This window comes from Glycine max, chromosome 2, assembly GCF_000004515.6.
Source record: "Glycine max cultivar Williams 82 chromosome 2, Glycine_max_v4.0, whole genome shotgun sequence".
Taxonomy (NCBI): domain Eukaryota; kingdom Viridiplantae; phylum Streptophyta; class Magnoliopsida; order Fabales; family Fabaceae; genus Glycine; species Glycine max.
The window spans coordinates 39729323-39741404 of record NC_016089.4 but is presented as its reverse complement, the minus strand read 5'-3'; the positions used below and the strand labels follow the sequence as shown (position 1 = coordinate 39741404).

At 36.3% G+C, this 12082-nt stretch overlaps 1 protein-coding gene and 1 long non-coding RNA gene across 2 annotated transcripts; both read right to left on the bottom strand.

Moving 5' to 3' along the window:
• Window positions 1–484: 484 nt before the first annotated feature.
• On the bottom strand, window positions 485–2227 carry LOC102670351 (uncharacterized). The gene is made up of 3 exons (XR_001387274.2): window positions 2116–2227; window positions 1270–1391; window positions 485–558 (listed from the first exon to the last, which is right to left on the bottom strand). It is a non-coding gene; the product is annotated as an uncharacterized lncRNA (long non-coding RNA).
• A 5289-nt stretch (window positions 2228–7516) lies between these two features.
• Window positions 7517–8995, bottom strand: LOC100809089 (uncharacterized). The gene has a single exon (XM_006575981.1). The coding sequence runs from the start codon at window positions 8993–8995 to the stop codon at window positions 7517–7519; it is 1479 nt and encodes a 492-aa protein (XP_006576044.1).
• Window positions 8996–12082: the final 3087 nt, after the last annotated feature.

The window sequence follows — 12082 nt, the reverse complement described above, 5'->3', positions numbered from 1 at the left end:
TTCAGTTCCTATAAAATTGTAAAGTTTTGATGAGTCCTTATATTAAAATTTCATTTTAGTCCTACAATTTAGGAAACATTTGGCTATTTTCTAATCTCTATTAACACCATGTCATCACTAACCACGACAGGGATCCAAATGAAACAAAAACATTTTATAAGGACCAAAACAGGAAAAAAAAATTAAGAGGACCAAAAAGAAAACAACCCTATAAATATTATAGGGGCTAAAAAACTATTTAAGTCTTACCTTAAAATCTTTAGATGTACTTGTATACAATTATTAATAAAAGGATGTGAAATCTGTCATTACTTGATTCAAGCAGAATAATTTCCAAAATCCAATTTTCCAATGCATAGTGGTTCATTTTTTATATGATAATTTAGATACTTACATTCTATAATAGACCTTTCTTCAATTTTGATGACAAAGTAGGCCTACCTATCCTTTAAATTGTAATAGTAAAACCACATGAAATAAACTTACCACCCACTCCTTTAGGTCAGCATCGTAAGTTTCCCCACTGTTTGGATATATAACAATTGGTTTTGTAGTCACCTGAAGATATCATATGTGAATCAAGAATAAGTATTTCACAAAGACAAGTCCCATAACTATAATAATAATATAATAGCTTATTAACATTGACACATTTCTTACATGAAAGTAACACAAAAAAACAAGGGAAAATGACACTATCAACATTTCTAGAGACAAATAGTTTCACATTAATGTGAAAACTGTATCAGGGTATAGGTTAAGTACTTTACTCAGAGAAGTTTCCATTCATATAAGCCATCTTCATAAAAAAATAAAAAATAGTTGAAAGCTATTTTTACAATATCATGCAACTCTTGAACGGTTGAACCTATACAGACTTATCAAAATAAGCCATTTAACTCCATGAGTATTTATTATTCACCCTAATGTACATGACTAACAGATATATATAAGCCATTTTCCATGTGCATTTATTATTCACCCTAATGTACATGACTTATCAAAATGAAAACAACTTGGCAACGTGAATACTAACAGTTTTAGAACTGAAACAACAATACTAATAATGACCTAAAAGAATAGGAGAGGTTATAAAAAACAAAAAAAGAATTTATGATGTGTAAAAAAATACGTTCAATAATTAGCCTACACACAACATATTTGATTGGAAATGAGAGAACCTAAGTTTTACCCTCTTAAGCAAAACAATTAGACCATGTATAAATCTTGGTGGGGTACAGTTGATTCCAACAGCGACAACTTTATTACCTGATTCAGCAATAGAGCCACATTCCATTAAAGAATCACCACTAACAACATTAACTCCATGAGTTAAAAGAAAACCATGCTGGAATCTTTATGTCCTCTTCTTCCAGAAGCTGAGCAAAAGCCTGCTTAGTCAATATAGTTAGATAAATTCGGGAGTCGAGACAAAAAAATGAACATTGCAAGTGAAGGCTTACAAATTTAATTGTCCAATACTAATATTTAGCTTTAGATAACTATTATTTTGTACCTGTTCCGGGATTTTAATTGATCATATATGCTTGAGTGAGTTACTCATTATAGTTGCTTTACTAGTGATTTTACCCTTTCACAAAAGCAATGGAAACTCCAGAATCGAAAAATTAATGCTTTGTAGTGGTCAAGGGAAGCAAGGCAAAATTTGGGCCAAATTTTGTTGAAAACTTCTTCACTCAAAGAAAACATCCATCAAAAGTTTATGTGATTCACATTTCATGGTAACATGGAACAAAAGCACATCAACCAAAATGAATTATACAAATATAACAGAATTTCTTCAATCATCAAGGATTTTATTTCCGTTCATTATCTACATTTTAAGGTTATTGCACAAGAAATAAGAATGTCATTAGATAGCCTCGATTATAAGCAAAACAAGTTCCTTTGACTGAATTACCCTTCCTTAAAATATTAAAAATATTATTATGATTTTATTAATCTTCTCTCACTCATAAATATTAATTAAGGGTAAAGTTAGAAAAAAAAATTATGATTCAATAATTTTTAAAAGACGGATGACACTTTTTACAGAGATAAAAAAGAACCATGGGGATAGATTTTAGCATTTGGCTGTCCAAAGCTTTAGGATACCTCAGCTTCAAGCTTATTGGGCACTGTTTCAAATGCAAGCAGGTCAACACTTGAATCTGCTAAAATTTGAACTCTTCTTCGAATTTCCACCGTGATAACATCACCATAATCCCCACTGTTAGAAACAAAATATCAAGAAATGTGACACTAAAAAATATATAATATCTATCAGTGGTGAGAACAACAGCAAAACTTTATCAAACCCCAACCTTTCATATCAATGTTGTCCTAAAAAAGACCCAAAACCAATCACTTAATTCTTTGCACTTCATCCTTAGGCAACTTGAATCTCTCAGGTAAAAGTCATACATACCTGAGTTATGAATTCAATGGTTTTAATGCATCTTTTTTAAACTTATTTATAAATTTTAGCTCCTGCATGAATCCATATTATAGCAATTAAACCTGCAGGATGACTATGCATATTCATGAATGGAAATGTCCTAAGACACAGATTACAACAGAAATAAAATTCAGCTACAAACCTGAAATTCTCAGCAAGAAGGCACACATTAGTGTTTAAGTCATCACCACCAATAACGACGAGGCCATCCAAGTCTACATTGTTAGCTGTTTCTTTCGATTATTTAACATGCACCATGCAAGTACACTGAACAAGTGCATCACACTTGAAACAAGCTAAACAAGTGGTAAAATTAATTAATCATATAGTAAACATGAGCCCTAACAAAAGTCACCTATTAAAATGAATCTATGAACTAATAATTGCATTGATCCTATTAAAATGAATATTTTGTAATAAAATAAAACCACAAACTAAAACAATTTAAGCATAAACAATGGAGACCTTAATTGTGCCTTTCATATACACTTAGCTAACCGAATCATCAAGTAGTTTGTTTGCAACCATTAATGTCACATGAAACAATTGTTTGAAATTTTAAACGAAATGATGTAATCACACTAAAAATGTTCTACTACATAATGAAAATCCTCTTTAGCATCCGCTTTTCCTAATACTTAAAAAGAATGTTGCCCATTTCTGGCGAAGTGTGGTGATGGCCTCCACGTCTAACGATGATCCATCAGAAAACCACTACAAATTTAAGAATTGATGACATTATTAGTAACTTAACAAATATTAACCAAACCTACAATTGTAAGTCCATGCATTACGTATACCTTGTTCCAGTCATCCTTTAATCCACCAGTCACTATGCACCACATCCAATGCATCACATAATATCCGCACTCGTACGCTCCAGTTTGGACATGGCTCTAAATTTAACAGTGAAAATTGTTAGTTAAGATGCAAGACTTCAACATGTACAAACGCTTAATTAGAAACAGGTAGAACTTCAATAATTGCTAACCTTTGGTTCAACCCACCGAGGTGTAGGTTGATTAGACATGCCTTCGAAAGAACTGGTTATTGTCTTCATTGCACTAGTAAAAAAAATACAAACAACCACATATATGACAACCATTATTTCTGAATATGTAACAACAGTTACCTCCACAAACCATCATTTGTATATTTGAATAGAACCTGTTAATTGTGGCTTTGATGTTAATATCTGGCTTCTTCCTCAGAGAACAAAACCAAACAGCCGTGTTTTCCCTTGGACACAAAACAAATAGTTGCCAATGTGCCCTGAAGTTGACAAGTGCAATTAGGTTTTTATTCAAGCAAAAAAAACGACTTCAATTACAAGAACAATTCAACTTATTGATGCAAGTAAGTTCCTAAGTACAACTGCCTTTGTGATTCCTTGACCCATGTTTGAATGTATTGTTGGCATTTTTCACGTCTGTCCTTAGCATTGTGTATAGATTGAGGCTCCAACAGACCATACAGTGTCTGATCAACTTTGCTTCTACCACAGTTATTCATAAAACTATTTCCAACACAAGTCATGAATATTGTAAATGTTTTAGATTCAACAATGTTGGTTATGACGTAATCAAACATAAAGGTTGACGAAAAATGACTTACATGGTCTGCAGCTGCAGGATAGATATGTTCAAACACTTGTCACCTAATATTATTTCCGCTAGATCAGCATGTGTGATGAAAAAATTTGCCCCAACATCAGGAAGTCCAAATTGCGTTGCCTCCCACGACACTTCCACTGGACTCTTGTACACGTAAAATAATCTCTTCATCAATTCGCCCAACGGATTAGCTTCAGCTGCAACCTCAGCCTCACCAAGACGTCCAAGTGGCAGACGCGCATTATGATTTGAATCCTATATGGTACAACAAAATAAGTAGTAAAGTTAATCACAAATGGTGTATTACCAAATTTGTATTCAATTAAATGACATTAGGCAGGGCGATAATTATATTACTTACATCAGTTATAGGCTTCACTAGATGTCTGGGCCATGCAATGAATGTGCTACTCGCGTCCCTGACATACTGAATCTCTGAAGTTGGAAATGGGACACTAGCGTCACCATCATAAATTGTCTCAACACAAATCCTTACTACATCATCTGCGTAAGCAACATTGTGTATAATGCCACCAACTCCATACATTTTTCCCGCAGCCACCACCTGTGTACTATCGCCACACACAATGTATAACCCCACAATAGAAGCATCAAGTGTAGACTGCTCCTTAGCAACAACATTTGCAGCAGCCTCGGCACAACTTTCTTTGGTGCTGACACGTGCAACCAATACATTAGGGATAGACGGTCTAAAAGGAGCTGATTGTTGCGTTTGAATTTGTGATAACTCACTCTTGATCGCATCCAACTACTTTTGCAATAAGTCGATAGTCCGTTTGTTTTCATCTTCTACCTCTTTCCTCAACTCTTGCTTTATACTTCCTATGATTTCCACCAATTTATCTGCGGTCATCGTTGCCGAAGAAGTGTTGGAGCCACTACCACGCGGTCCATAGTAATTACCTATAGTGACACCATGTCCAGCAACACGAACCCAACCTGGGTGCTCTGGACGGCCAATGGCAGTGTTCAGAATGTCTTCACGACCATGCGGGACAAAAGTTCCCTGTGTTGATTGTTCCTGCAAATCATCCTGTAACAATCACAACAAGTAAACTTATAAGTGTCATTACAACTTAAAATTTTTAAGGGTGACATATATTGAGCTTACAATTTTGTTTGCGATTTCTTGAGTTGCAGCAGATGCCATTTGCCCAAATTTGTTAGTTCTAGCCTTCTTCCACTTCAGATGTCTTGCAATAGGGGATGGAGGGTCGCCGACCACATCTGTATTGTCAGTACCATCACCTTGATTCACTCTTGACTTTGTTTTCTCGGCCATCAATTTTTTTTCAAGCACGTCGTACCCTTCACGAGACAGTACGTGGGGACAGTCGTTGAATTTTTGAATTTCCTGTGCTTTTTTACGGATTCCCTGTCAGCATTATTAAATACAAGTCAATATATCAAAACTTTGACAACAATTAAATAAGTTAAATGTTGAGTAAAAACAATTCAATTTAAACCTTCCAAGTAGGTGTCTGTCGAGTCTTTGAAAATGATTCCCATGTTTCTCGATCGAAACCATACTTAGCAGATGGATCAATGTTTTGTTGATCGTCTTTGTCATTGTATACATATCTGGAGGTCAGGGAGGACTTAAATTGCCTCCATCTTGTCGCAACCGTGGACATAACCTTCTTCTTCGCAGTTAAACCTTCAGGAATATCAAATTTGGCCTAAAATAATAAATACTTTTCAATTAGTAATTGCATAAACCAAATTTCCATAGGCATTAAATATACACAAAAGTAAACTCGTTACCAATTGAGTGGACTTACCAAAATGTCATCCCATACAATAACTTTTAGAGTGTCGGGGACATCTTTCCAAGTAGCATGAACAATAGGGATTTTCTCCCGCGCCCCTACCCCTAAGTAACTATGGAATTTTTCTTTATGCGGGCCAGATCCTCTACCAATACTAGTGTTGACGTGGACAGTAGGTCGTGCTTGATATAACCTTCGTGCAGTCAACCTTCGAAGCCTGGTAGTTTGCCTAGTCATCCTTTTTGTGGTTGCACTAGGAGAATCTGGTGGTGGAGGGGATCTCGGGGGTGTTGTCATGGCTGCAATAAAAAAGAAAAATTAATTATGCCAACTTAATTGTCACAACATACAAGTATGAAATTGAAATTATAATGAAAGACAAATAATAGCAAATTGAAAATCACAATGGACAACATAAAGAAAATTTGGGTTATATACCACATTCAAGTAGCAATATTTTCCCATAAACCTTCATCATGATCGATCCGATTTGCAAATACATCATCCTCTTCATTTTCAGCATTTACCGAAGGCATTTCTGTGCAGAACGTCAGGATGTCGTTAACATCAAGGGTTGAAGCATCAATATCGGGAGGGATACCAGTTGTTTTACCCTGAAGAACCACTGACCATCTCGCGTCACTGGGATCTTCAACGTAAAACACCTGTCTTGCTTGTGCTGCTAGGATGAATGGCTCGTCCTTGTAACCAATCTTTTGAAGGTCAACCAAAGTAAAACCCATTTTGTCTTGTCGAACACCAGCATTTCCATTAACCCATTGGCACTTGAAAACAGGCACTCTAAATTCACCATAATCAAGCTCCCAGATTTCCTTAATTAGTCCATAATAAGGCATGGATGCTCGAATAGGATGATTATCTAATGCACTACTAAAGTGCTCCGAATGAGCATCAATCGTTACTCCACAGTTTTGCACAGTGCTGTTATCATCCTGGGATTTTGTGTAGAAAGAATAATTGTTGATATCATACCCCTTCCAAGTTAAGACATTGAGATTAGGCCCAACATCTAACAATGATAATGTCTTAGAAGCGCTGTCGCTAGCAAATATTGTTTTTCTAAACCAATTGACGAAACTCTTATTGTGCTCTTGCAACACACACATCATATTCATGGTTGGGTGACAAGCTGTAACATATTCTTTGTGAGCATCTATGTATGGTATAACTTCAGTTGTGTTGTTTAGTACATATAAATGTGCTTGTGACAATTGCTGGCGATCCATGGTTACAACATTGAATCCTCGTGTCCCCCTACCTTGGTGGCTAGACTTGTGACGACTTAGAGGAAGACCCACAGGTGAAGCATTTTCAATGTAGTCAGAACAAAACTCAATAGTTTCTTCTGCCACGTACCTTTCAACAATGCTTGCTTCTGGCCGATATTGATTCTTGGTATAACTTTTCAATACCTTCATGTACTGCTCCACCGGATACATCCACCGCAGATACACGGGCCCGCACAACCGTATTTCTCGAACCAGATGAACAACCAAGTGAACCATTATGTCAAAAAAGGCTGGTGGAAAATACATCTCCAACTGACAAATGATAATCGAAGCCTCATTTTCCAAATCATCCAACGGTTTCGGGTCGATGACTTTGCTACAGATGGCATTGAAGAAAAAACACAATCAAGTTATTGCAACCCTTACTTTGTCAGGCAATATACCACGAATGGCAACAGACAACAATTGCTGCATTAAAACATGACAATCATGCGACTTCAAACCAACCAACTTCATTTCAGTCACAGATACAAGGCTCTTGATATTTGAAGAGTATCCTTGTGGGACTTTAAGATTTTTCAAACAATGACAAAAACTTTTTTTCTCAGACGTTGACATCGTATGACATGCTGGCGGTAAATATGTTCGAAGCCCTTTTGACACTGGATGCAACTGTTGACGTATGCCCATTTCTGCTAGATCTTGACGACATTTCAAATCATCTTTTGTCTTCCCTTTAATGTTAAGCAGTGTCCCAACCAAAATATCACAGACATTTTTCTCAACATGCATAACATCTAAACAATGTCTCACATGTAAATTGCACCAGTAAGGCAGATAAAAAAAGATGGACCTTTTCTTCCAAATTTTGTTTGCAAAGCCATCCTTTTTTTGTGTCTTCCCATAGATAACGGTAATGTTGTTCACCCGATCAAGAACTTCAACACCTAACAAAGGAATCGGTGCACTGTCAATCTCAGATATCCCATTAAAGGCTTTCTTCATTCGCCTATATGGGTGAAAAGGTTTTAAAAATCTTCGGTGTCTTGTATACACTGTCTTTTTGCCATGCTTTAATTGGATGTAACTTGTGTCTTTCTCACATATGGGACATGCATGGTGGCCTTTCACACTATATCCACTCAAATTACCATATGCTGGAAAGTCATTAATGGTACAAAATATCAAGGCACGCAACTTGAAGGTCTCATGAGCATTCCCATCATACACATCAACCCCTTCTACCCACAATTTTCTGAGGTCTTCAATCAAGGGAGCATGATACACATCAATGTCATTTCTTGGTTGTCTTGGACCAGCTATCATCATAGACATCATAATGTACTTCCGCTTGATGCACAACCAAGGAGAGAGGTTGTAGATTATTAGCAAAACAGGCCACGAGCTATGATTGCAGCTCAAGTTTCCAAATGGATTCATTCCATCCGAAGCAAGACCAACCCTTAGGTTTCTGGGATCTTGGCTAAACTCCGGATACAGATGATCAATTGTTTTCCATTGAGGAGAATCATCAGGATGATGGAGCAATCCATCTTTGATCCTGCCATCAGCATGCCATGTTAGATTTTTCGCGTCTTCTGCATTAGCAAACAATCGCTTAAACCTTGGTATTACTGGAAGATACCAACAAACTTTGGATGGACGATCTTTGTATGTAGTTGCATCTTCACCGCAATCGTTGGAGTTTACTTTGTAGCGTGACACGCCACATGTAGGGCAGTTGCGCAGTTCAGCATACTCATGCCTATACAAGATACAATTGTTAGGGCAAGCATGTATTTTTTGGTATTCCATTCCAACAGGACATAATATCTTCTTTGCCTCGTAATGATTCTTCGGTAGCGTGTTATCTTCAGGAAGCATATTCTTCAATAACAACAGTAATTCGTTGAAGCTTTTGTCACTCCACCCAAATCTTGCTTTCAAATTCACCAAAGCTAACACCCCTGACAACCGTGTATACTTAGTGCATCCAACATACAACGGTGTCTTTGAATCATTATCTAACTTTTCATAATATGGTGCATGTGTTTACCTAAAACCCTCTTGTCCAAGATCGCGTAGCATGTCTTCTATACGATCACCAACTTCTTCATGAACTCCAACATTTCCAGGGGTTGATGACATTTCTGATAACTCACCATGCCATATCCATCTTGTATAAGTAGGACAGATACCATCACATATCAGATGTGTTCTAATGTCATCCAAAGATTGTCGTCGACCATTCAAACATTTCACACATGGACAGAAGTATACCCCACGAAAGTCTGGAGCATTTTGTTTGGCAAATTGCAAGAAATCTTCAACCCCATTCTCGTACTCTTCAGTTATGCGTGGTCTTTTCATCCAACTCCGATCCATATTTGGTGTACTGTCAAACGAGGTTCATTATCTGATATGCATGCGAACCTCTCTTTTTTATTGTAAAAAGGTGTGACCCTACCCCGTTCAGGAAGACAGTTTTTTACTTCATTCAAACAAACAAGTTAAGGCGGTTATGTTAAATTTGACTAAATTTCGGCAGCATTTCACTTTGGTCTCCAAGTACACGACATCAAAGCGGTGACATCAATTGACACCGCTCATGTATGCACCCAGAGAACAAAGCAAGATGCAGTGACCGAAATATAATAAAAAATAACACAACATACTTGACTTGTAAGTCAAAATGAAGTAAAAAAAAATTGTCTTCCCAAACTGTCCAAACGGACAATTCAAAATTCAATACAATGTGATACCTGCAGTCGAGAAAAAAATATCGGGTTCCTTTAAAAAAAAATAGGCACTCAAAATTAAAGAAAATAAAAAACTTCAACCCCATCAAGATTTTAGCTGGAACCATCCACAAAATTAAAGAGACCCAGTTTCGTTGCTGGAACTAGTTAAGTTGTTAACCCTTGCTAACTCCATATGTTAGTTTGTCGTGCCCATGGAAATACCCACAACATGCATAAGTTTTAGTCAAATATTTTAGCTGGTTGAGAAGGTAATGAAATGGAAGAAAAGCACGAGAACATACCTTGAAGTAACAGTCCCAAAAGGAAAAGCATCAGTGTCCTTGATATGACTTTCTTTGTAGCTTTCCCTCTTCTTCGTTGCGTTGGGAGACACTGTGTGATGGGGGGTTTTGTTTCCAAGAGATTGCGGTTGAAGGAGAGGGCAGCGTAAGAACGAAACGACGGCGTAAGACTGCGGTTGAAGGAGAGGGTGACCACGGATGAGAGAGCGGCGTAAGAACGAAAGAACCTTCGTGGGCTAGGTTAAAAAGTAAAAAGATATACAAAGACAGTCTTTCGTAAAAACGTTGTTGTCTTACTTTCTGGTAATTACAAAATTGCCACCGAAGGAAATTCTAAGACGGTCGTTTATAACCGCCTTAGAATGTACGACGTTAAAGACAAAATTTTTCTCTTTTATTACAAAATTGCCACAGCTTCATATTCTAAGACGGTTTTAAACAACCGCCTTAGAACACGCGTCTTAAAAAATGACTTTTGTAGTAGTGAGTAACTGAATACCAAATAAAGAGTATTCAGTTAGTCACAGGTGACATAGCTAGCATTGTTGGATGAAAGGAAATTTTACACACAATGTTCAGTCTCATCAGTAAGCTAACTGCAAGTACCTTGCATTGGCAAAGAACACCTACTGTTTATGATTTTGTAAAAATGTTGATACATCATTGGATATGAATTCATCAATTTATTTTTTTCTCACAATTAGTTTATTTAAATGTCTGTAGCGGATGGCTAAAGGCATGTTTTTGGGGGCCGAATGTCTGATAAAAAATTAGAAGTCTTATTTGATTTTAGTTGGATCTTATTGTAAATTGAATTTTATCTCAATTTCACCTCAAAAATCAATTTGAAATAATAAAAAAATGAATGTTGTTTATGCAAACTTAGTTTATAAAATGAAGTTCTTGCAAACGTAAGTGTATAAACTTTTTTAATCAAAGCATACATTAAACGGATAAACAAAGAAAACACTAAACAATGTTTGAAAACCTGCTTGGAATCTTGTAAACCCAAACTCTCCCTTTTCAATACAATAAAAATAGAAGCAGTGGGATTGATGGATTGGTGTTTAGTTAAATTCAAAGTTCCAAACACACTGCTATCACTGATCATTAAATTTACATGTCATTTTCTACCTAAACAAAATTATTAATATTTAACTTCATTGTTATGAGATTAAAGTTTGTTGGATATTAATGAGTGCAAAGTGACAATATATAAGTGCCTCAACCAATAAAATTACAACAGAAGCTATAAAGCAGGCACATCCAAAATAATAGTTCAGGTTCCAATAAATGTAGTTCCATGTAGAGCTTGTAAGCCTTGGATCTTCTTTGTCAATAAAGTCCTTTGCTTCTTGAAGATCAATGATAACAGAATAAAGAAGGAGGATAGGTGATTGAAGACACCACTTCAAGGAGAATATGATTCAAAAACAAACTCACCACCATAGGAAGTCATGGATAAGAACTTGAAGGTAGGAGAACATGAGTGGAGGGAGAGGGGGAGAGGGGAATGAAATTTTGAGAGAGAGGAGGGAGAATGAGGTATGAACTTTGAAGTCTATTTTCTCAAATGATCAAAGTTACAAAATACACACACAAGCCCTCTATTTATAACCTAAGTGTCACATAAAATTGGAGGAAAATGTGAATTTCTATTCAAATTTCACTTGAATTTGAATTTGGGGAGCCAAAATTGGAGCCAAAATTTCACTAATTATGAATAGTAAATTTCAGCAATGATTCAGCCTACTAATCCAAGATCAAATTCAAGATTCTCCACTAAGTGTGTTTAGGTGTTATGAGATATGTAAAGCATGGAGGACATGCACAAAATGTGACTATATGATGTGACAATAAGGTGTAGCAAGCAAATGCCCACTTTCCCCTTAGGCTGGTCCGAAATTTAATTGGATTCAGATTCTCCC

What these genes read in the sequence shown, in the direction of transcription:
- LOC100809089 (XM_006575981.1), bottom strand. Translation starts at nt 8,995, where the DNA reads ATGCTTCCTGAAGATAACACGCTACCGAAGAATCATTACGAGGCAAAG.